General features: G+C 47.1%; 1 protein-coding gene across 1 annotated transcript in view; it reads left to right on the top strand.

The window, feature by feature from the left end:
* Nucleotides 1-24,939, top strand: part of B4galnt3 (beta-1,4-N-acetyl-galactosaminyltransferase 3) — a 107,074-nt gene that overhangs the window by 47,728 nt on the left and 34,407 nt on the right. Inside the window, exons 2-3 of the mRNA XM_041640694.1 lie at nt 22,361-22,464; nt 24,026-24,103. Of these exons, the coding sequence (XP_041496628.1) occupies nt 22,361-22,464; nt 24,026-24,103 (182 nt within the window). The remainder of the gene's footprint in view (nt 1-22,360; nt 22,465-24,025; nt 24,104-24,939) is intronic.

The raw sequence follows: 24,939 nt of genomic DNA, 5'->3' as shown, positions 1-24,939 counted from the left end.
ACAGCCTGGCTGTTTTGTCTTTTGAGATATATATATTGTTTTCCTTTTGCTTTGAGATAGGGTCTTACTCTGTTTTATTGGCTGTCCTGGAACTCACTATGTAGATCAGGCTGGCCTCAAACTCACAGAGATCCACCTACCTCTGTCTTCCAGAGTGGGATTGAAAGTGTGCACCACCACCCTGGTTCTGTTTTTGTTTTTTGAGACAGGGCTTCCCTATACAGCTTCAACCATCCTGGGACTCACTGTGTAGCCTGGGCTGACCTTGAACCCACTATCTGATCCTCTTGCTCACCTGTCTCCCAAGTGTCTTCATTAATTGCTGATGGCTGTTGGGTTGCTTACAGTTTGGGGCTATCAGGACTGGCCCTCCTTTGGTGATTTTTGCTTCTTTTCTGTTGTTTTTGTTTTGTTCTTTATTGCTCGCTTAGAACTCATGGGCAATCTTCCTCCCCCTGCCTTCAGAGTTTTGACTGTTTTCCCTTTGTCTGAGGGTGCTGATTTCTCCATATCTTTTCCAGTGAGTATGAAATAGATGGACATTGTTATTCTCATTGTCCCGTGTTTCAGGTGGGAAAGAAGCATGGGGAGCTGTGTGACACAAACCGAAGGGTACAGCCGTTGAAAAGTGCTTCTGTTACGACTGTGGAGGGGACTGAGCAAGTTACAGGAAAACCGTGCCAACCAGTTCTTATGTCAGCGCGACACAAGTTAGAGTCACCAGGGAGGAGGGAGCCTCACTTAAGAAAATGCCTCTGTAAGATCTGTCTGTAGGCAAGCAATCCTGTAGGGCATGTTCTTAATTAGTGATTGATAAGGGAGGGCCCAGCCCCTTCTGGATAAGGACCACTCTGTTCATGGGTTCTGGGTTCTATAGGAAAGCAGGCTGAATAAGCCACGGGCAGCCACAGTTGCAGCACCCTTCCCTGGGCTCTGCATCAGCTCCTGCCGCCAGGTTTCTGCCCTGTTTGAGTTCCTGTCCTGGCTTCCTTCTATGATGAACAGTGATGTGGAAGTGTAAGCCAAATATGTCCTTTACTCCCCAACTTGCTTTTAGTCATGGTATTTCATCACAGCAATGGAAGCCCTAACCAAGACACACACACTCACAAAACACACACAACACGCACACACACATGTTATAAAGTCATCGTGTTTTGAATCAGTTTTAAATTCTTTTATTCCATTTACTTATTCTGGGTGTGAATCAGGGCACACATCTGGAAGTCAGAGGACAACTTGTGGGGAGTCAGTTCTCTTTTCCACCGTGGGGATTGAACTCAGGTCACTGGGCTTGGTGGCAAGTGCCTTCATTGTCTAATCCATCCTATCTCCTAAAACACGCTGAAATGATATAAATTGTAGATGGAGCTGCGGGCCGCTTCTCTCCACCCGGCTAGCTTTACCCAAAATAATTACACGGAAACTGTATTCTTTTAAACACTGGCCCATTAGCTCTAGCCTCTTACTGGCTAGCTCTCACATCTAGATTAACCCATTTCTAATAATCTGTATAGCACTATGAGGTGGTGGCTTACCGGGAAGGATATTAACCTGTGTCCATCTTGGAGAGGAGAGCTGTAGTGTGTGCCTCATTTCCCTTCTTCCCAGCATTCTGTTCTGTCTACTCCACCCACCTATGTTCTGACCTATCAGGCCAAACAGTTTTCTTTATTAATTAACCAATGAAAGTAACAGATAGATAGAAGACCCACCTCCATCAATAAATGATGATGGACTGTTTTTCAGTGTTTTGGGAAGCTCACACGCTAATGTCTGTGTTTCTGTTGTAACACATGTACATCCTTTGACTCGAAAGTCTCACTTTGGAACTCAGTCTAGAGATCATGGCAGCTGCATAGGAACCATTGATTGAGGACAGCTGAATGGTTATTGGTGGAGAATGCTTTGCTCTAGTATCAAGAAGCTATTGCCCAGTGTTGCGGGTTGACGCCAGGACTCGTACACGCTCAGCAAGCGTTCTACCACCTACGCTCAGTTATAGGTAACCAAGGTTCTTCCAAAAAACTTTGCCACTCAAGGGCTGAGAACCTTTAGCCCAAGAATTCCTTGGAAGCTTGCCGGATGCCAGATCTTAGGTCTCCCACAGGCCATCACCTGCCCCTCACTCCCTACCTCTAGTGCTAGACATGGAACTCAAGGCCTCATGCATGCTGAGTAAGTATGCCACCCCTGGGCCATGCCCTCAGCTCCAAAGATGATCGACTTGGGATGTTGCCATTTACTGAGATGCCTGTCTTTGGGGGACCCAGGTTGAGAAGTAAATATCAAGTTTGACTTTTCTGGGTTACCGCAAAGATGTTCACCATAGAGACTGGGTAAATTTAAAAATTACATATAAGGAAAAGTCAGAAGAAATGTAGGAAGGTGGGCAATAGCAAGTGATATTCTCCAGGCCCAATGAGTGAAGTGGGAGCGGGGAAGAACACTCCCTGGGCTGAGCCAGCCACAAAGTTAAGTCAGTATGATTTGAGGCAGGAAAATGAGTTTTTAGCAAAAAGACAGAGGAAGAACACAGGAGAGCCAGAGGAAAGACTCTCAAGGATCCTGGATTCTGCCTGGCAGGTTTCTGTGCTCTGGGGTTCAGGGAAGGTAGTGTTTTAACGTTTGCTTTTTATTTCAGAAAAATACCTGATGGTTCCAGCAGGAACCCATGTGTAGGTGGGGGCAGGCCTCTGAGACTCAGAGATGCATCCACCCCACAATACCTGTTTGGTTCCTCTTCACAATGAAGTCTTCTCTGACTCTCCGGTCCTTTGTGTTATCTAAATACCTGTCCTAGGTGCTGTGCAAAAATCACAGTTGGGAGGCAGGACTGGCTGTGAAAACGCAGCCAGCCCCGTGCCAGTGGCCATGTAGGGACTTGGCCTGTGACTTCCTGCTGCCTGACCACAGTTTCCTTAGCTTCTGTCCTCCATAAATGAGGCATCATAAGACAGGCTTCTCAGGGTTGGGCTGAGGATCAACCGAGCAGCCTGTGGACTTTGAAACCACACAGAGCTAGTTTGAGTCTCAGTTCAGCCATTTGTGAGATCTGCAGCAAAGCCCGTAAAATGTTTAAACCTCAGTCTTATCGGTAGGATGTGGAAAGGAGTTCCTTCCTGGTTCTGCACTGGGAATGAATGGCTTCGCAGTGCTTGGCATGGTGTGGGAAATCAGTAAACTATAGCCTAGAGTACTGAATGGAGAAGCACGTATTGGCCGAATTTGTTCAAGCCCCTGAATGATGCAGTTGGAAGATGAGGCAGTAGAGATCTTGAAATGATAACAGACTTGGCAGAGAGCATATAGTGAAAAAGTAGTAGACAGGGACTCAGTCCAGAACTTTCTGACTCTTAACTTCGTTTGTTAAACTGTCTTGACCACCAAACAAAGCAGCTGTGCCCCACAGGGTGCCTGGGAAATCTAACCTGTTGACTGATTGTGCCTTTTTTTCGAACCGCCTTTTCAAAGCGTTATCTCCATTCTGAGCCATTCTATGCAACCATCAGAACTCTAATATACGGGTCCAAGAAGCCAGCTTGAAATAGGTAACAGACTAGTTTTGTGAGAAAGCTGTATCTGTTTGTGTGGTGGGGAACTCTGGGGAACCTAGCTAGTGTTCCAAGCAGCCCAAGGGGATACATTTGCATCTTACCCAATAAATTGCCTACAACAGACTCTTTGAACATGGAAAACATATTCCCCTAAGACCCAGGAGGGCCAAACAGTTAATAACTTCCCAAGAGCTTTATGTATTACTAGGATACAGATGGTGATCAGAGATCACTAAACACCCAAGTTTATGTTCAAGAAGGGGGAAAAAAAGGTTCAAACTCTCTGCCTTAGCTGTCTTTACAAGTACTCCAAGTAGGAGACCGTTCCAGAGACCGTTTAAATTTATATCAAGTAAAATGAGAGTGGATGAGATCCAAACGGCAGTAGCACTGCTCTCTCTGGGAGCCGTGCCCGGCTCAGGAGTGGGAGGCGCCCTCTTGCCTTTCATCTTTTCCCTATATCACTGTCTCCTTCTCCACAGCACACTTAACTTCCTCCTCCCCTTTTGGGCTAGGGACCAGGGCAGTCTGACCCATTTCTGAGCAGTTTTTATCAGCTCATCTTCTTAGATGCCCTCGATTTTCTCTTTGGTTCCACTAGACCCGACATCAGAGGTTCCTTAAGACAGACACTGGCCTCCTGGTGAATGTCTGCTGTTTCTCAGGGCCAGGGTGAACAGAATCGAGCTTGGGATAGGTCACCCTAAGACGGTGACTCTGAAGGTGCCCTCTGATGTACCTGACCTGGACTCTCCTGCTCCTTACTAAAGTCCTGCAGTGGGCTGAGGATTTCCACGTTTATTTGACCTCATACCGGTTCTTCGCTCCCGACTCTTCACTGGAGTGTTGTGCTCTGGCTCAGGGAGAGGGGACTGATGGAGAAATTGGTGAGCTGTGGGGTTGTACATGGAGCGGAGAGTCTGTGCATGGGCCATTTGTGCATTTTACTTTTTTTAAAAAAAAGATTTATTTATTTATTTATTATATATACAATATTCTGCCTTCATGTATCTCTGTGGGCCAGAAGAGGGCACCGGGTCTCATTACAGATGGTTGTGAGCCACCATGTGGTTGCTGGGAATTGAACTCAGGACAGTGTTCTCATCCTCTGAGCCATCTCGCCTGTGCGCTGCATTTTACATTCTTACTGACCCAGGCTAAGTGATTCCCCCTACCCTCGACAAGGCCTGACATCAGCCCAAGCTGGCCTAGAACTCACTAAGGCTGGCTGGTTTCAAACCTTACTTTAGCATCCTACTGTGTGCTGGGATGACTGTAAGCAATAATCGACTATCGAACAATGTGACTCTTTGGCCTGCGTACCTGACGTTCTATTGACGTCACTTAGCAGTTTAATCAGCCATCGTGGGGCAAGGTCTCATTGACTTTGTGAAGGTCATAGCAGAGCAGTAGAGGTTATTTTATGGAGCTGTAATCAATCACATCTGAACCTAAGTAAATATTTTACAGCCCAAGGGACTGATTTCTTTAGAGAGTTACATTGATTTATGTGTTTATTTTGTGTGTGTGTGTTTTGAGTGTGTGCATGCGCCTGCACATATGCCATATGCCATTTGCATATGTGGAACCCAGAGGACTGCAGCCCAGGTCATCTCCTGCCCTCGAGGGGCAGATTCTGTTGAGAAGGTAGAGAGCGACAATTACCATCATGACTCCTTAGCCCTTCCCAGGCCAAGGCCCTTTCTCACGTAGGCTTGCAGGTGTCTGTCTTACTGATTTCAAGAGTCCGGGGAGGGCCACTGAGTAACTCTCAGGCAATGGTGTTTACTGCTAAGCCTAATGACATGAATTTCATCCCCAGGACCCATATGATAGAAGCAGAGAACTTGCTGCAGAAAGCTGTGTCTACTGCTCCTACCCACACATTAAACAAAATAAATGTAATTAAAAAAAAAATCTAGGACTGGAACTGTAGCTCAGTTGGCAGAGGGCTTGCTTTGCATGCATGAGACCCTGGATTTGATTTAGCTGCACACACACACACACACACACACACACACACACACCACCTCTTTGTGACCTTAGGGCTGGGATTTAGGGCCTTATGTATATGAGGCAAGTGCTTTGCCACCGAGCTGCACACCAGCCCTTACTCATGGATTTTAAAAATTGCTTCTTCACCTAAAGAAAGGATCTTTTTTTTTTCCTTCTGTGTGAAATGTTAGGAGATTAACATGTCAAGGAAGTACTTAAGTGTGCCTCTGGGTATTTTCATGCATGTAAGTTACAGTGGAGGTTATTTTATGGAGCTGTGATCATGATATCTGAACCAAAGTAAATATTTATTTTACAGCCCAAGGGACTGATTTCTTTTTTCAAGTTTTAGAAAGTGACATTGGTTTATTTGCTTATTGTGTGTGTGTTTTCACAGTAAGGCTAGGAGAGAAAATCCTGAAGGAGGGATAATAAATGGTGTGTCAGGCAGGTCTAATCAGTTAGCAGGCTCTCGCCTTTCTGACTGAGGCCACAGCTGATGCCATGGGGCCTTACAGCTCCCCCCTCACGCGGCAGTGATCAGATTGAGGGCTGATCCTCCCCTTCATAGCAGGCTCTCAGATTCTCAGGGAAACGTGTTCTTCAAGCTGCCTCTGGGACCATGACCTTGTTCCCACAAGAAGGCTTATGTTCTTAGAGTCCACGCTAGACGGAACCAGCGATATTGGGCACCTGACACCAGACTCATGTACTAGATAGCCTCGCTTCTTGGCGGGCTAGGAATGTGCTCTGAACCAGAGACCTGGGTTTTAGTCATGGGTCTTCTCCGAGCTTGCTTTGTGATCTCAGGCAAGGGCGCCTTAGTCTTCTAGCCTTTAGCTTTCCAATGGAGACAGCATGTGAGCTTGCAGCTATGCTCTTTCTGTCTTCCTAGACTGCAACAAGATGTTTTGTTTGAGACAGGATCTTGGAGTTTGTACACCAGACTGGCCTCAACCTCACAGAAATCTGCCTGCCTCTGTCTACTGAGTGCTGGGATCAAGGGTGTATGACACCATGCTTGGATTGAACTGGTTTTTTTCTTCTGTAGTTTGTTTGTTTAAGAGTCTCACTACACAGTCTAGGCTGGGTTTGAACTTGGGATTCTTCTGTCTCAAGCTCTGGTTGTCCTAGAACTCACTTTGTAAACCAGGCTGCCCTCAAATTCACAGAGATCTGCCTGCCTCCACCTCCTGAGTGCTGGAATTACAGGCATGAGCCACCACTGCTCAGCTAATTTAAGTTTTAAGAGCTAGTTGGGAACAAGCCTAAGCTAAGGCCAAGCTTTCATACTTAAGAAGTCTCCGTGTCATTATTTGGGAGCTGGTGGTCCAAAGAAAGACCAGCTATATTTAATATTCTAAATCATCAATTCTCCTATCTTCCAGATAGTCTATAAAAGTGTCTAGGTATGGTAGTGCTTGTGTCTTTGGTACATTTGTGTACCTTTGCTTTAAAAATAGAATGGCTCTCAGGGAAGCCTCTCTTGTGGGAGCTGTGGGCCTCTTCCCACAGCCCGGCTCCTGGCCGCTTGGCTAGCTTATGCCCCGAAATAACAATGCACAAATTGTATTCTTTTAAACACTGCTTGGCCCATTAACTCTAGCCCTTACAGGCTAATTCTCATATCCCGATCAACCCATCTCTAATAATCTGTGTAGCATCAGTCTTACCGGGAAAGATTCAGCATGTCTGACCTGGCAGCTTGCTTCATGGCATCTGCCCGGGAGAGGGGAGCATGGCCTTTGTCTGAGGCGTCTTACCTCACTTCCTCTTCCTCCCAGCATTCTGTTCTGTTTACTCCACCCACCTATGTTCTAACCTATGAGGGCCAAGCAGTTTCTTTTTTTTTTTTTTTTTTTTTTTTTTGAGACAGGGTTTCTCTGTGGCTTTGGAGCCTGTTCCTGGAACTAGCTCTATAGACCAGGCTGGTCTCGAACTCACAGAGATCCGCCTGCCTCTGCCTCCCGAGTGCTGGGATTAAAGGCGTGCGCCACCATCGCCCGGCAGTTTCTTTATTTTTTAACCAATGACCTTCCTCCATCACCTCTCATCCTCTGAAGAGTCAAGTCGGGTATGTCAGCTAAACTGTTTTCACAGCGCAGAGCGCCTCCCCCTCTGGCTATATTTGAGCCGGGCGGTGGTGGCGCACGCCTTTAATCCCAGCATTTGGGAGGCAGAGGCAGGCGGATCTCTGTGAGTTCGAGACCAGCCTGGTCTACAAGAGCTAGTTCTAGGACAGGCTTCAAAACCACAGAGAAACCCTGTCTCGAAAAACAAAACAAAACAAAAAAAGAATGGAGCTGCCAGGTTCCTGCAGGCAGCACCGGGGATCTGATCTCTAAGCAGATATCAGGGTGTTGAGAGATAGTAAAGGTTTAGGTAATTGCCTGGTTCCTGGCCTTTCTGGGCCTGGTAGTGTGACTCCCTATTCTATTTACTTTGTGGTTTTCCCCCCCAATTTACCTTAAAGACAAAACAAACAAAAAACAAAGGCAGGGTCTTGTAGCCTGACTGACCAGAAATTCACTATAGAGACCAGGTGGCTGCAAACTTCCAGTGATACGCTTCCTTCTAACTCCCAAGTTCTCCATAACCAGCTCCCAAAGTTCCCTGTGGCTTCAGTTAAGGCTAGAGGGAAGGCAGATGGAGCCATAGCGGAGTCTTTGTGTTTAGTTGCTGAGTTTTACTGACTGATGCCTGGTTGTACTACACATACCAGGATGCATCTGGTGTGACCTATGACTTACCACAGGAGTTCAGAGTATCCAGAACCAAGCGTGTGGCACATATCTGTATTGCCGGTACTCAGGAGGCTGAGGCAAGAAGATTACAAGTTCCAGACCAGACTACCCCGTCTCACACATACGCAAGCACAAGCGCACACACATGTCTACACCATGCTCGTTTTGCTAATTCCACTATCACTCTATTTAACTACAACGTAAAACAATTGAACTGAAAAGGTTCGAAATGGTTACTTTGAAATACCTGCTTCTTGGAGAACAGGCAACTAAGTCTCCACCTGTGCTTCCTGAGCTGCAGATTGTAAGGGACCAGAAAATGTAAGCAGTCCTAGAAGCTGGCATGCACTGAATTTGGTGTTTTCACACTGTCTAATATAGTAGGACACTAGTGCCCTGGGAATGCCCCTCCTTAGGCATGCAGAACTTCTGCATCTTTTCTTGTTGTGGGCTGGGAGTGGTTCAATCGGAGCATACCACATTCCACTCCTTTTCCTCTCCGGGCTCCACAGATTTTCTGCATCCTCAGTGAAACCCAGGCTTCCTACTGTGTCTCTTCCCCTGAGATAACGGTCTGGTCCCCTTGGTCTAAAGTTCCTGCTAAATTTTTGTTTGTTTGTTTTTTGTTTTTTTATTGTTTTGCTTTGTTTTATTTTTCTTCAGTTCAGTAGTGTGCCTTCCTGGAAGATTTGAAAACAGGATCTCAGACACCTGAACACTTATATTTTTTCAGCCTTTTTTTCTTTTTTAAATACAATAACCTAGTGGGAGAAATAACCCAGCTTTCCTTGATGGATGAATAGATAAGCAAAATGTGATGTATGCCCATAAACAATGGAATATTGCTCAGCTTTAAAAGTAAAGAAATTTTGACACATGCTACAACTTGATTGAACTATGAAATAATGTTATAATTATGAAATAAACCAAACATATAATTATGAACCAAACATATAATTATGAAATAGGCCAAACATAAGAACAAACGTTGTATGATTCCATGTATATGGGATACTTAGTATAGTGAATTTATAGATAGTAGAGTTCGCAGAGAAAGTTGCATAGTGGTCCCCAGGGGCTGGGAGGAAAAGAAAAAGAAGTTAAGTCGTATATACAGAGTTTCAGTTTGGAATGCTGAGAACTTTGTAGGAAGGATGGTTGTATAACAGTGTAAATGTATCTAATGTACATTGAACTGAGCCTGCCTGAACTTTTCTTTGTGTGTGGGGGAGCAGTTATCAGGTTAACCTGCAGTGGCTCAGCTGTCTCTCCAGCCCCGTTTGCGAATTTAAAAATCATAAATTTTTTGTTATGTGCTCTGTTAGACTTTGCATTACTGTATGAAAGTGCCTGGCAGAGACAGCGTAGTGGGGGAGGGGCTGTACTCCACTCAGGGGAGGGCTCATTGCATCATGACAAGGAGGACGTGTGGCGATGCTCAGATCGTGAAGAGAAATACAGAGAAGGACAGGCAGTGGCCCAGAGATAGGCCTGCTGGGTAGAGACGTGCGCTCTGAGACCATCTTCCTTCTTCTGGCGGCACCGTCCACAGTTCTGCCACTTCCAAGAGTCTGTTCGGAGCCTAAATCTGTCTGTTGGTTAGAGCGTTCATTACGTCAGTCTTCATGCTAGTCCTTCAGGGGGCACCCTACAGACTCCCTAGAGGTGCGCCTCACCAATTTCCCAGGTGCCTCTCAATCTTACCAAGTTGATAATCAAGATTAGTCCATCTTATGTTTTCAACACACACACACCCCAAAGTTACATTTCGAAAAGAGAAAGAAGGCTAGGCATGGGAGTTAATGCCTCTGGAGGCAGAGGCAGGTGGATCTCTGTGAGCCCGAGGCCAACCTGGTCTACATAATGAGCTTCAGGCCAGTCAGAGCTAAATAGTGAAGTGATAGAGGTGGGGTAAGGGGAATGGGTAACAGAGAGAGGGGGGAAAAGGAAATAGTATACACTAAAGCAGCAAGGGCTTCCTTGGAGACCCTTGGCTTGGGACTTTGCCATCTCAGCCACCATGAGTGTCCACAGTCTACTAAGAGAGCTTTCAAGTGATTGTCAGGGCCAGTGTCCGTCAGCTCATCCAGTCTCTAGCCCAGAGTTATGAGGAGATGCTGCCTAAGAAGTAGCCATTCCAGCTCCTCACACCCAGACCCTTTGCCATTCATTTATCCTCACGTTGCAAGTGCTTGCTTGATGCAATGGGAATATAATGAGAGAGACGTGATCTTCAGGCTTTCCTGAGCTCAGGCTTAGGGGCAGTTAAACACAATAATGGCATACTGTGCCTCTGGCAGGAATCAAAGACTGATATCAGACATCCTTAACCTTGGCTCCCCTTGCATGTTAGACAGGTCAGTGAACTTACCTGTAGGTCTCTGCGCCCTTGTCGACCAAATGGAAAAGGTTCATGGCACTGGGCTGAACGTAAGAATGAGACCGAGGATGTGTGGTAGTGACTCTGGGATGAGAGCCTTACCCTTATGCCCAGTCCTTTGTCCTCAGTGCATACGAACCCTCAGAGTTTCATTTAAATGACATTTGTGGGGAGGAGGAAAGTAACGCCTAGCCTCCCAATAACCTCCCTATAACCTCGGCCTGCTGGAACTCTATATAGACCAGGCTGGTCTTGAACTCACAGAGATCCGCTGGAGTGCTGGGATTAAAGGTGTGTGCCACCACACCTGACCCCGATATTCCTGTTGCTGTCCTGTATGCCTTCCTGTCCCATTCCTTCTTCCCGGGAACAGATCACAGCAGCTGGGTTTTGGCAGGTCACTTCACTCAGACCGTCTAGCAATGGCAGGCACCCACATCAGATAATACTGCAAATGGTGTGTGTGGTGGGGGCTGGGGTGGAGGTAGTCTGACAGCTGATATCAGGTGAATTGGGCTGGGAGACTAAGTCTCTTGGCTGCTGGTCCAAACCAAGGCCCTGTGTGGCCCAAGAATGTCCTTGGCTTTCAGGGTCCTTCCTCTCTTTGCTTCCCTTGGATTCCACTGCCTCTCTGTACATTAGGTATAAGGTCCTATGTAAGATACTGTTAGATCTTTTTGAAAAACCAGCAGTCTCTCAATGCTGTTGTCTGGAGGCTATGAGGACTCAGTTTCCCCATCTGTAAATCAGGAATTGTGTCGATGTGGTTGCTGTGGGAGTGAAATGAGACAACGTATGTCAGGCGCGTAGCTGAGACGAGCCTGGGCAGATGTCTATTTGTAGCTATGGTGGTTTTCTCTGCGAAGCAGGCGCTAACCTGTTAGGTGGCGGGGTAATGCGTGGAGGAGAGATTCCTAAACAGACTCCTAGGTCAGTGTCGTCATCCGCCGTAGTCATCCCGGAAGTCCAGGCTCTGCTATAGGCAGTTAATTGCGAAGTGTTTCCTGCTTGTCCCCGCTTGTCTTTTAAAATATTACTTAAGAGACCCAGTCTCGCCTCCTCTGTGTGGCTGTGATGCGGGTATGCCGTTGTGCCCAGGTTCCCTCCTGTCTCCTTAGTGGCTAGCTGCTAGCTGCTGTTCCTGCTCGCTTTTCACAGACACACCCCCTACTGTTTAACTCCCCATGTCTTTCCTCCACCTTCTGATGTCGACGGTTTGGTTTTATTTGCTTGTTTTTATCCCGGCTCTCACTTTTTCCTATCAATGATGCTTCTGTCTCTGCAGGTTCTCCAACAGTGGAAACCATTTTTCTTTCTCTCAGTCAGGAGAGAGATCCCTGTTTCCTCCTAGAGGAAGAGCCTCGGGTTTTAAGATTGCATGCTTTTTAGTTTTAAGATTTGTTTTTATTTTTATGGGCACGAGTGTTTTGCCTGCATGTATGCCTGTGCCACATGCATGTACATTGCCCACAAAGGCACGAAGAGGGCATCAGATCCCTTGGAGCTGGAGTTGCAGGTAGTTGTGAGGTCCCATCCTGGGTGCTGAGAACTGAACCCAGGTCCTCTGCGAGAGCGTCTAGTGCTCTTAGCGGCTGAGCCGTCTCTCCAGTCCTATGTGTATGTATCTGTGAGTATGTATGTGTGCATGCATACAGGCGCTTGTGGAGGCTAGAGGCATCAGACCTGAAGCTGGAATTAAAGATGGTTGTGAGCCATTCCGTGTGGGTTCTGGTAATCAAACCTGGTCCTCTGAAAGAGCAGGAAGTGCTCTTAACTGATGAGCCATCTCTTCAGCCCTGAGCCCAGGTTTTTTTTTAACTAGCTACTATTCTGTCTTATGCCCTCCAGAGCCTCTGTGGGCATCATTAAATCTTCTTCTGAGATCTAGTGATCTTCTTGTTGAAATTCCTCCATTGCTGTTATACAGAGTCAGGGTTTTCCTATTTGTTGCTTTTCCTAGATTTATTAGGACCATGAAGACAAGTTTCTTAATTACAGAAAATTTGTTAATAGCCTTGCCTGGGTCTTTGAAAGTGGAAAATCCTTGAGCAACATGTCATCAACATCCAGTGAGCCCAGCTTGCTGTGTCTCCCAGCTTGCATGCAATAGAACTGGTGTGCACTTGCCCTGTGTGGGGGCACAAGTGTGAGGACCAACAAGGCTATTTTCAAGTTCTTAGATAAGTGGGTCTTTTCAGTAACCATGGATGCCTGCCCTATAATCCCCTCTGAACGGAAAGAACTAAATGTCCTTTTCTCTCTATCCAGCTGTTAGTAGGGTTCATACTCAGTATACATGAGGTGTTCAGCAAATGTCTGGTGGCTGGGTAGCTCACTGGTCCATTTGCTCAATTTCCCCAGGCTTCTGATCGATCATCCTTAACTATACTCTGCACGTTAGACGAATACCTACTACTGTAGCCCTGAACTCCTTACTTGAAAGACCCCCAGGGAGGTAAAGGGTAGTTCTACATTTTTTTCCTTAAAGAATATCTTTGGCCAGGCAATGGTGGTGCCTGCCTTTAATCCAAGCACTCAGGGAGGCAGAGGCAGGCGGATCTCTGCAAGTTTATGGCCAGCCTGGTCTACAGTGTAAGTTCCAAGACAGCCAGAGATGTGCAGAGAAACTCTGGCTGAAAAACCAAAAAGAAGAAGAAGCCAGGACCGCTGTTCAGCTCACAAGTAACCACACAGAGACTTATTATTACTATCCAGCTCTTACAACTTAAATTAATCCATTTCTATTAATTTAAATGCTGTCATGTGACTCATGACTTGTTACCTGATTTTCCATCCATCCTTTTCCTCTGGAAACTCCACCCTTCTTCTTCCCAGTGTTCTCTTAGTTTGGTTCTCCCGCCTAACCTCTTCTTGCCTAGCTATTGGCCAGCTGACCCTTTATTAAACCAACAAGAGCAGCACATCTTCACAGTGTACAGGACTATTCCACAGCAATAGATCTCGTGGGTTCAGAAAAGTCAGCCCCATCACAGGGTCCTGAAAGAACCTAAGTGGCTCTTGCCTAGGAGTCCTCGAGGAATGAAGTGCAGGCTATGGTCCAGTCTTCAAACTCCAGGACTCTGTCAGCTCCTGGTTTTCCCAAAAATATTCCGTTTCTTTAAGGGTCTTAAGTTCACATCCCCCTTGCACGGGACTGTGACTGTCATAGCCCAGACTAGTAGATGGACCCTGGAATGTTATGGGTTGTTTATATTTTTGAAATGATGCTAGTGAGAATGATGGTGTCCTCAAGGTGACCCAGGCTGGGCCCTTGAAGTCTGTGTCTGTCATCACACCTGCCTGAAGACTGGAAACTCACTGAGCTGGGCTGTGTAAAGTCAAGTCCATATTCCCAGGGCAGCAACAGCACATAGAAGGACTTTGAGCTTTCTGTCTGTCTCTTCTCCTCATCTGCGCCCTTGGCTTTATCTTCTCTCTGGCTGTTTGGGTGAACAGCAGCTGTAGGGCAGGTGCATCCCTGGCGCTGGCTCAGATGCCCTCTTTTGGCCCCTTCTAGGCAGCACCCACAAGGGTGGTAGGTGCAGTTTCCCATGTCACAAGCAGCAAGCCTCAGCCTGCCTTCAGCCACAACCATTCCAACAGCTTAGGTGCCAGCCTGGCGGGAAACTGGGGGGTACAGCTGACGGCTCTTCAGGCCCCTGGGCCTGGTTGTGAGCAGGCTTGGAGGCCTGTCAGGGGCGATGCTCATGAGAGCCCACCAGTGCTCATCTGTTCCTGGGCAGAACCAGGGAAACCATAGGACTCCACCTCCCTACTGTCCTCAGCCCTCAGATTTTCCCTCCTCCTGATGAGCTGGGCAGCCACCAGTGATCCCCAGGGCCCATCATGAACACAAACACTGCATTATTTCTGTTGAGAAGAAGGTGCCGAGAGCAGGAAGAGGGCAGCAAACTGCCCAAATGCTCTTGTCTAGTTCTCTGGCTAGTCGAAGATGATGGGACCGTCCATTCAGGGCTCTATTCCCCTCCTCCCCTCCTCCCCTCCCTCTCCCCTTTTCCCCCCCTCCCCCCTCCGCTGCATTTCTTTGGCTCTTACAGATACTGGTTAACTAGTAACTAAATTGGAAAGAGAAAGGAAGTGGTCTGGTGAGTGTGTGCACGTGGTATCAGTAAAAGGTAGTTTGGAGACGGTGGGAGAACAGGGATGGGCTGGTGAATAAATGGGCACATGTACCAGGTGTCTGTCGTGAGAATGGAAGGGAAAGCTCTTGTGTACACTAATAGGGAGTAATAGAATTGAGAACACAACCTTTGTCCTGGGCTCGGATCTTGTCTCAGTCACTTACTGTCTTTGTGGCTTTGTGGCCACCCACAACCAAACAGCCCTGTAAACCTTGTTTTCCTATAGGAGTAATCTGGGCTGTGGATGTCGCCCAGTTGATAGAATGCTTGATGAGCATGCATGGCCCCTTAGGTTCAGTTCTTAGTATCATATAAGCTGGCATGGTGGTGAGTGACTATAATGAGACTCTGTCGCAAAAAAAAAAAAGTCTAAAATAAAAATACATTGTATAACATGTATGTAATTCAAAAAGAAAGATAACAATATGTATGTATGAATATATATAAAAGAAAATATGAAAATAAGGTTGGGAAGAAAGGTTTTAGTAGGAGAGAGGATGATATAAGAGAGGGTAATAGGAGGTAAAAAGAATGACCAACGTTCATTAGATACACATGAACCTGTCCAAGCATAAAAGCTATCTACATACTTGGTGTATACATACATGAACCTGTCCAAGCATAAAAGCTATCTACATACTCGGAGAATACATACATGAACCTGTCCAAGTATAAAAGCTATCTACATACTCAGTCTACACATATGTGAATCTGTCAAAGCATAAAAGCTATATACATACTCAATCTATATATACACAAACCTGTTAAAGAAAAACTGAATATTCTTAAAAAGTGTCAGAGCCTGGAAAAGCGATGTTGAAAGATAGTGCGGCAGTGTTTGAAGAACATTTCTGTGCTTGTGATCTGATTAAGCCTCTGGTTCTGCCAGGCCTGCCCGTCCCTTCTTCCTCTTACCCAAGAGGTATAAGCCAATGTTAATTATACTTTAGCCTGTTCTTGCTAAAACTGCCATTCATGTGCTTTTGGGTCCCTGGGCTCTGTGGTGTCATATAGATTGTTTTCTTTAAATTGTATTTATTTGCTTATTTATTGAGATTTACTTATTTTTATGTGTGTGAGTTTTGCCAGTGTGTATGTCTGTGAACCACATATGTGCCCACAAAGGCCAGAAGACGGTATGGATCTTGGATACCCTGGAGTTACCGATGGTCGTAAGACACGATGTGATGCTGGGCGTCCAAACTGTATCCTCTAAAACAGCAGTCAGTGCTCTTTTTTGTTTTTGTTGTGGTTTGTGTTTTTAGAGACAGGGTCTCATTACATAGTTCTGGCTGTTCTGGGACTCTCTCTGTAGACCAGGCTGACCTTGAATTCATAGAGATCTGCCTGCCTCTGCCTCCTGAGTGCTGAGATTAAAGGTGTAAGCCATCTCTCCAGCCCCATATCATAGATTATTAAGAACTACAAAAGAGGATTGCTTATATAGTTGATGTATTAGAAATTACAACTAATTTTTTAAAAATAAAGGAAAATGAATTATCTGTGCCCAAGTTAATATAAATATAGCAGGCCTCTATAGTAGACATATATATATATATGTGTGTGTGTGTGTGAACTCATACATGTTCATTGTTATGGCTAAAGTAATAATAATTTTTATTGCATCAAGTTTCCTGGGGCATCAGAGAGCAGGAAGGAAAGACTCTGCCATCAGAGCCTTGGGCATGCCCTGAAGACCATCTCCCAGGTGACAGGTCCTTGCTTTTTCCATGCCTGTCTGTGACTTGCTGCTTCCATTTTTTGATCTGAGCTAGACCCTGCTGTCCTCAAGCCATGGTTTCTTTGTCCCACAGAAGACACTAACTCCCCAGGCTCTCTCCTCAAGTGCTCCCCAGGGACAGAACTGTTTCATCCTGAGACTCAGGGCTAGTTCTTGTAAATCCGTGCCCCAAATGTCATGACCTCTCGTCTCCTTGGCAACCTCTTGTTTCCTAGTGGGACGAGGATGCTATCTCTTTGGTGCTGAATTCAGGTTGAGGGTGGTGTCTCTTCGGCGCCGCTGTATTTCACCACCTTTTCCCTTTGCATTTTTGGTCTCTGGAGAATGTGTTTCTGTGCAGGCCTCAGGGCTTCGTTTTGAAATCTATACTCATCCTGGCTCTTCCGTCTGTGGTGTCCTGTGGAACAAGTGAACTAGCCCTCCTCCTAGGCTGCTCATACCCTTTCCAGAGTCCTGGGAGGGCCAGATCTTCACCTCTCAAAAGTCTCCCTCCCCCTGTAGTTTAGAGAAGGAGAAAACCCTTTCTACTGGAGACCAGCCCTAAGCCTGGAAACAGCAGTGTAAAGATGTCTACGCCTGCCATGTGCATCCATCCCTTTTCAGGTCGTTCCCCCATTCCATCTCTCCTGGTAACATTCTTGGGCTGCCTTCAGCTTCCCTGCTGCTACATAGAGCTGTCAGCTCCCTCCCTCCCTCCCTCTCTTCCTTCCTCTCTTTTTTAGGGAGGAGGGAAGGGCTAAGTAGCCAGCCTATCGCACTGTTCAGCCTTTACTAGGGGATAGTCTTGCATCACTCTGCTGGGCTGCCTGTATTCAGTTCTGTCAGCTTCCACGTGAGTAAGAAATGGAGTGTGGATAGAGATGAGGTGACTCACCCGCTCAGGGCTGACACTCCGCCATCACAGGGCTGGAGCAGATTCCCTAGGTCTCCGCTGGGCTCCCTGTTGTTCACGGTGAAGTGATGTGTGTGCCTGTGTGCTCATCGTTTCTGTCTTTGCATGGTGAAATAAAACTTTCAGCGTGGAGTGGGCAGGGTGGTACACACTTTTAATTCCAGCAACCGGGAAGCAGAGGCAGGTGGATTTCTATGAGTTGAAGGCCAACTTTAGCTATATAGAGAGCTTCAGCTACATAGTGAGACCCTGTTCCAAAAATAATAACAAAACAACCCAGAAGCCAAATCCATACTTCCTAGCACGATGCTTTGCATATAATAAGTGCTCATTAATGTTGGCAGCTATTAGTATCATTCTTATAGTCACTTAGAAGCAAAAGCAAAACACATTTCCACAAGCTTGTAAGGAGTCTGGTTGTGCACTGGTAGAGGTTTGAACACATTTTTAAAAAATATTTTTATTTTTATTTATCATGTATACAGTGTTCTGTCTGCATGTAGGCCTGCAGGACAGAATAGGGCACCAGATTTCATTACAGATGGTTGTGAGTCACCAAGTGGGTGCTGGGAATTGAACTCAAGACCTCTGGAAGAGCAGCCAATGCTCTTAACGGCTAAGCCATCTCTCCAACCCCCTTGAACACATTCTTATGTGGTTGGCTGGAAGGAAGTGTGCTTTGGGTCAGTCGGTTAGTTCAGGGTCTTTATTAACAGGCTTTAGGAATTTATACTGACATGCAAATTTAGCAATAACTTTTTATTTCTTAAGTTGTTCTGGCCTGCGGGCATACATGCAGATAGAACACCATGTACATAACACACACACACACACACACACGTTGTGCTGGGGATAAAACCTAGGACCTTGTACACCATCAGCCAAAGCTCTACACTGAACTCCACCCTGGCAAGCACTTTGGTGCTAGCTAGACTCTACCTCCAGCCCTAAACTGTTAAGTTAAAAATGCTTTTAAGTGTTTTCAGCCCCTGGGATGGAGTCCAAGGCCAAGCCTGCAGTCCCACTGGGGGATCTGCAGTAGCAGTGAGGGCCTTTGCCATTCTGCCATGTGAAGGGCCCTGACATCCCTATGCTGTATTGACAAGAGCATCAGATGAAGTGTCCAGGGAAATGAGTACCAGGCTCCTGACCTGCAGCACCAAGTGATGCTGGAGATTGAGTTGTTACAGGCACTGGGTGCTTCATGTGCGTTCTCGTTTCTCTGTGAGACTTTGGGCTAATAATTGTACCAGTTTTGTTGTTTCATTTTTCTTATTTCTGAGAGAAAGGGTGAGAGGAGGCAGTGGAGTTAGCATGTGTTAGAGGCTTTGAAAAATGATACCGAGGGATATATGTGTGCTATAGTGTAGCAAAGAGCCAGGGTGATCATCTCCAGGTCTTTGAAGTCTCTCTTGCCCCCAGGAGGGATGTTGGCAAAGCTCTGGCTGATGGTGAACTTGATAGCCCAGCTTTGTGAGGGCAGAGCATGAGGCCCAGGGTGCTGCTCTATCTGATACCTGAGATCTAGATGTCTGTCTCTTGGCATCAATGTGACACCTGCTGTTGGAAGAACAGGCCCTGGCAGCTGGTGTTTTGGAAGGAGAAGTTCAGCCAGAAGCAGGAGGAATCACTTAACAGGGGACAAGTGACAAGTGTCTGTCATTCAATCAGCACATTTTTTAGGTCCAATTGTCCCCAGGGGGCTAAGCAGTGCAGATGCAGAGAAGAGGAGGATCCAAATATAGGGCTCAGTGCCTGACAATAGCGTGTTTGCCCAGTGAACACTGGCGAAACCATGGGGAGGTGACAGAGGACCACAAAGTCCATGGAGCAGAGAGGACATAGCTATTGCTGTGCCAACACCAAGTTCCTGCTGTCCTGTCTGCTTGCTCTCGGGCCGGTTAGCAGACAAGAGTCAGAGCTACTGACTCTTAGCAGTTTACAAAATTCAAAAGAAGTTGGGATTCCTGTCCCCTGACTCTCAAATCTAAACCCCCAATTCGGGACAGTTAGGAGGAAGAGATGCTTATCAAGCAGTGTGTGAGTCAGACACATAGAACCCAGTGCTTACAGCGGGACTGGGGGACAGAGCAGATGCTTCTGTTTATCTTGATGAAGAGAGCCAGGTTAAAGAGATGCTCACACCCTTACAGCTGGAAGGCACATGTACTTTAGACCTGCCACTCTGAAGCCTGAAGACTGCACGGTTGACTGTCCAAATCTCAGTTATATCAGAACTGTGTGGACATACCTGTGACCTGCAGGTGAAGGCCTGACTAGGTTTAACTTAACTGAGTTTCCTGTCTTTTTCTCAACAGAACTCCCCTCAGCTGCAGAGAGAGCCTTCAGTTAGAAAGGAGTAGAACTGGGGGTGTCAATGACTTCTTCCCTTAGTGTAGATCCAAGTTCAGTTCTGACTACAGCCAGGAGGCCAGGCGTTTACAGCCAATAAGTGGATTAAGGAAGGCAGTACACATAGTTGCCAAGGAGAGGCATAAGAACATTGTAGCCAAATTAGGCTAGCAGGATTCCTCTAAAAGCAAGGGTTTGGGGCTGGAAAGACCGCTCAGTAACTTAGAGCTATTGCTGTACAATCATGAGAAGCAGCGTTCAGGTCCCAGCGCCCGTGTAGTTAGCTGGGTACCCTGTACATATGCAGGGGGACGGAGACAGGAGCATTGCTGGGACTTGCTGGCTTTCAGACTAGGTTAGAAAACATGAACTCAGGTTCATAGCAAGACCTGTTCACAAAAGGAATTGTGTGATTGAGGGGCACACCCGATGCCTTCTGGTCTCCACACCTGCGTACGACACACACATACACACACACACACACACACACACACACATACACACACACACACACATACACACACACACACACACACACGCGTGCTCGGCAGGGGGTATTTTTTGAGATTTGTATTTTTTTTTAATTATGTGCCTGTCCATGTGCCCTTGGAGGCCAGAGGTTCTCATAACTGTAAGCGTGACTGTGTAGTGACCCGAGGCCCAGATCCAGGACTCCGACTCCAGGACTCCTCACAGCCCTGCTAAAGAGTGGCCACGGGAGAAGCCATGAATGATGACAGACGCTGGCCTGTAAGGACTGTCTTCTCTAATCTTGGGTGACAAGTTGATCTGTGACTCAGAACTCCAAGCTTCTCTTTCCTCATTTGTAAGATGAGACTGCTCACACCTGGCCTAACTCCAGCATCTTAAAGGGCTCACAGGAAACCATGCGCCCGAGATGCTTCCTCAGCACAAGCCACAGCCACATAAGCCCTCTCCACGGCCTGCTCCGGTCTGTGGCTCTGCACCCACCCCTCTGAGCATCAGCACATAAGACCCCTGCACAGGAGATGTCAACCTTCTGGTTCATACGGCTTCTACTCTGTGGTTGTTTTTGTTTTGCTGAGACGGTCTTGCTTTGTATCTGAGGCTGGTCCAATGCTGCCTTAGTTCCCTTAGAGTTCTGATGTGTTAGAGGCATCTGCCCCTGTACCTAGCTGTTTGTTCTGGTTTTGTTCAGTTATTTGTGTCCCTGTTGGTGCTCACATAGGGATCCCGTGACACTTCTGCCTTCTGCCAACTGTTGATTCCCAAGTGGGGAGGGAGGGAGACTGTCAAACTCCTTTTTTACGTGGAGTTTTTTTCCCCAAGTGTTGCATCAATCTGACACTCCTGAGCAGTGCCTGTGTTGTGCCTCGCATGAGCTCCAGAGCCGAGATGCAGCCCGGCCCCACAGCGGCCTCCTACTGAAGCAGCCACTCAGGTCCTCATCTCAGCCTTGCTGCTATTCCTTCTGTAACTCTTGTCATTTCATCATTTCGTTTTTCTTTTTCCTTTTCTTTTTCCCTTTGAGACAGAGTTTCTCTGTGTAGCCTTGGCTGTCCTGGAACTCAGTCTGTAGACCAGGCTGGCCTTGAACTCAGAGATTCACCTGTCTCTGCCTCCTGAGTGCTGAGATTAAAGGCGTGCACCACTAGCACCTGCCTGGCTTTAAGGGCTTTTTGTTGTTGTTGTTTTGTTTTTCCCATTTTTCTTACCTGGAGTGAGAATGAAGTGTTCTCTAAAACTATCCTGATGGTTCCCAGTTCTGATTCATGGCCTATCGTGTAGTGTTTAAGCCCAGCAGCTCTGGCAGCCGATCTCTTTATTAGCAAGAAGGCACTGGCACCTAGTGACTTAGACTGAGCACTGGCCCTGACTCTTCCCACCCTTATCCACGGCAGCTCCTTGCCTTGTCTGTGTAGGTATGCTTGCTTGCACATCAGCAGTTTCCTGTCCCCTCCCTCCCACCATGGCTTGTCTTTTCACCTCCTCAGATGCACACAAGCTAACCGGTTCCAGAGCTCAGTGAGTCGCACTGAGCCTTCAGATCAGCTCAGACTCTAAATTTGCTTGACAAACACCAAGTCCCTGGCTCACCCTTTCCTGCCTCCTTTAGCTCTGGTTCTATCCAGCAACCCCATGGTTAATGATCAGAGAGGCTTGTGCTCCTTGCCCTTAACCCTCTTGTCCCCACCTCCCATAATCCCCTGCAGCTACCCTGGAAATAGCCTTTGCCGCCAGTTCTTGAGGGGGCCTTTTGTGAGAAATCACCCACCATGTGCAGCTGGGTAAGAATCATGCTGTAGTGGGTCCCACAGTACTGACAAGAGCCAGTTCATGTGGCGGAGTTCCTTCTCTGATTTAGGGAAGGCAGAGGTCTTTCCCACCCTCTGCCCTGTGGTCTGTGGCTAAATTTGCATCTGCCCATGCCTGGCCCACTTCATAGCTACCTTGCAAGGTGGGGTAAGGAGAAGAGAAGCACCCCCCCATCTCTGCCTCCCTAATCTTAGATCTTAGGTTTATGGGCTCCCGAATTAAGTTGACTTTGTTTTTCTTTTTTTTTTCCCTTTCATAGGGTATGGCAGCTGGAGAGAACTGGCCAAGGCCCTGGCCAATAGGAACATTCCAGCTGTTGATCCCAATCTCCAATTCTATCGTCCCCAGAGGCTGAGCTTCAAGGTATGTGGCGGTCCGGTCTTTTTTTCTGGTCTCCTCACTGCTCAATCAGTCAGGATCTCCAGTTGCCCTCGGTTGCTCCATGGCCGTAAGGGAAATCTGCTTCTCTGTGGTGTGTGCAGAGACTGCTAGGAGGGCTGCAGTCTAACTCTAAGTTCTAGATGAGTGCCGATACCTAGCTTATCCTCAAAGCCAGTGCTTCTCAGCCTTCCTAAAGCTGTGACCCTTAATACAGTTCCTCGTGTTGCGGTGACCCCCATCCATAAAATCATTCTGTTGCTACCTCATAACCATAATTGTGTTGCTGTTATGAATCATATATAAATATCTGATATGCAGGATATCTGATATACGACCCCTGTAAACGGGTCATTCTGCTCCCAGGGGTGGCGACCTACAGGTTGAGAACCATTGCTCAAAGCCCCAGTGGGCCTAGCTGTCTTGTTTCTGCTTTTTACCACATTGTCCAAGCTATCCAAGTCTGAGCTGTTTCAGACATATGGCGCCCATCTCAAGACAACACATCCTAAAAGCTAGGCTTAGCGGTAGAGCCTTTGCCTAGCTTTTGTGAGGCCCTGGATTCCATTCCCATCTATTCTATCCCAACACCACCCCCACCCCCCCACCCCCGCCGCCGCTGCGCGCGCGCGCGCGCGCGCACACACACACACACACACACACAGCATTCCCTGCATATTATTAACCAGCATATCCTGGACAGGACTATTTCTGCTGACAGTACCAGATACGTGGTGCCAGAGGTGATAACAGAGACAGATGCCCTTCCCTGCAAACAGCTGGGGTATGGTTTGTCATGGAGCATTTCCCTATAGTGTTTCTCAGGAGGCAGATTAGGGAAACTGGGGGCCATTCCAATTTGGAACCCTACCCCCGAAACAGCTGAGCCAAAACCAGATGTGGATCCTCCGAGCTGGGTGAGACCAGAGCCAATCTGTAGACGGGTATGGTAGGGAGGACTTAGGGTGCCTTTGAGGGGTTCCCATTTGTTGAGATCAGTGACAAATCTGGATAGAACTTGGCGTGAGGGATGTTGGGGGAATAGGAAGTCACAGCTCCTGCCCCAAGGGGGTCCAGAGTCAGTTGTTGTTTTTTTTTTTTTCCTCATGGAGCAGGTTGAAAAATTCAGGAATGTGAGCAGACCTCCATAGTGCATGTTGACAAGCCTGAGACAGTCTCCTCAGGGATATGGTGTAGATAATGAATGAAAGTATCTCTTAAGTTGACTAGCCTCCTAGGGACAAGGACTGTGTCCCATGACCCCCTACTTCCCCAGAGACATCTTCAAGGAGCCCCATATCCCATCCTATCTCCATTTGTTTTTTAAAAAATCATTTATTATGTACACAGTGTTCTGCCTGCCCACCAGGAGAGGGCACGAGATCTCATTACAGACAGTGGTGAGCTATCATGTGGTTGCTGGGGATTGAACTCAGGACCTTTGGAAGAGCAGCCAGTGCTCTTAACCGCTGAGCCATCTCTCTAGCCCCTATCTCCATCTTTTCACCAATATACTCACCACGTTCATTTTTTGTTCTTCTGATAGGACCAAGAAATTTCCCGAAGTAGGAGTAGGAACAGTAGCTACTTGAAGTGGAACAAGCCTGTCCCCTGGCTTTCAGAGGTAAGGAACTCCGCCAATCCTGCTCTTTACACAGGCGTAACAGAGGAAACCCAGAGATCTAGAAAACTCTCTTGTGATTATTGCTGTACTGTATTAAAATGTTTTCCTCTGGGCTCATTGCACAAACCTTTGCTGCAGGCCTACTGTGTGACAGGCCCCGCCTTCCATCTCTCATCAGCTGCTATCCCCTGTAAGGTGGTCTTATTGTTAGCTCAGCTCTCTGCCTAACACAGTCCACTCACAAGGAGGAAGGTTTATTTTGGCTGTGGTTGCTTTGGGCCTTTGTAGCATAGCCCATTGTGGTGGAGCTAGAGGAGCAGGATTCTAACTTGGGGTGACTGGGAGCAAAAAAAGAGGGGAAGGGGCTGGTCCTAATATCCCCTCCAGCAGCAGGACCTGGTTCCCTTGGGCTCTGCCTCTTAAAGCTCCCACTCATAGCAGCAGCACTGCAGGCTGTGACCTGTGGGCATTTCGGGGGACATTGTAGATCCAACTGGTGGGAACGGTCATTATCTTTACTTTATAGGTGGGCAAACAGTGTCTGGGGAAGTTCCGTGGCTTTCATGGCCTTGCCAATCCCCAGTCTTAAAGATAACAACTTGCCCAAGAGTGCTTTCTCAGACCATTAAGTCCCATAAGATATTCCAAGAAGAAAGGAATCCATTGTTAAATAAACCTTAAAAACAAAACAAAAAACCCCAAATCAAAAGTCCACTGTGCATGACAGCTGTTCTTGGAAATTCACATTAACATATGAGAGATTCTGAGAAGTCCTGGGGAAATCTGTTTAGCTTGGTTTAGCTCAGCACATCCCAGATTTATTTGCCCCTGAATTG

This window comes from Microtus oregoni, unplaced genomic scaffold (genome assembly GCF_018167655.1).
Source record: "Microtus oregoni isolate MIOR12 unplaced genomic scaffold, Mior012 000002F_ref0000024, whole genome shotgun sequence".
In the NCBI taxonomy this organism is placed as follows: Eukaryota; Metazoa; Chordata; class Mammalia; order Rodentia; family Cricetidae; genus Microtus; species Microtus oregoni.
The sequence above is the reverse complement of the archived record's forward strand: the minus strand, read 5'-3'. Positions and strand labels throughout refer to the sequence as shown.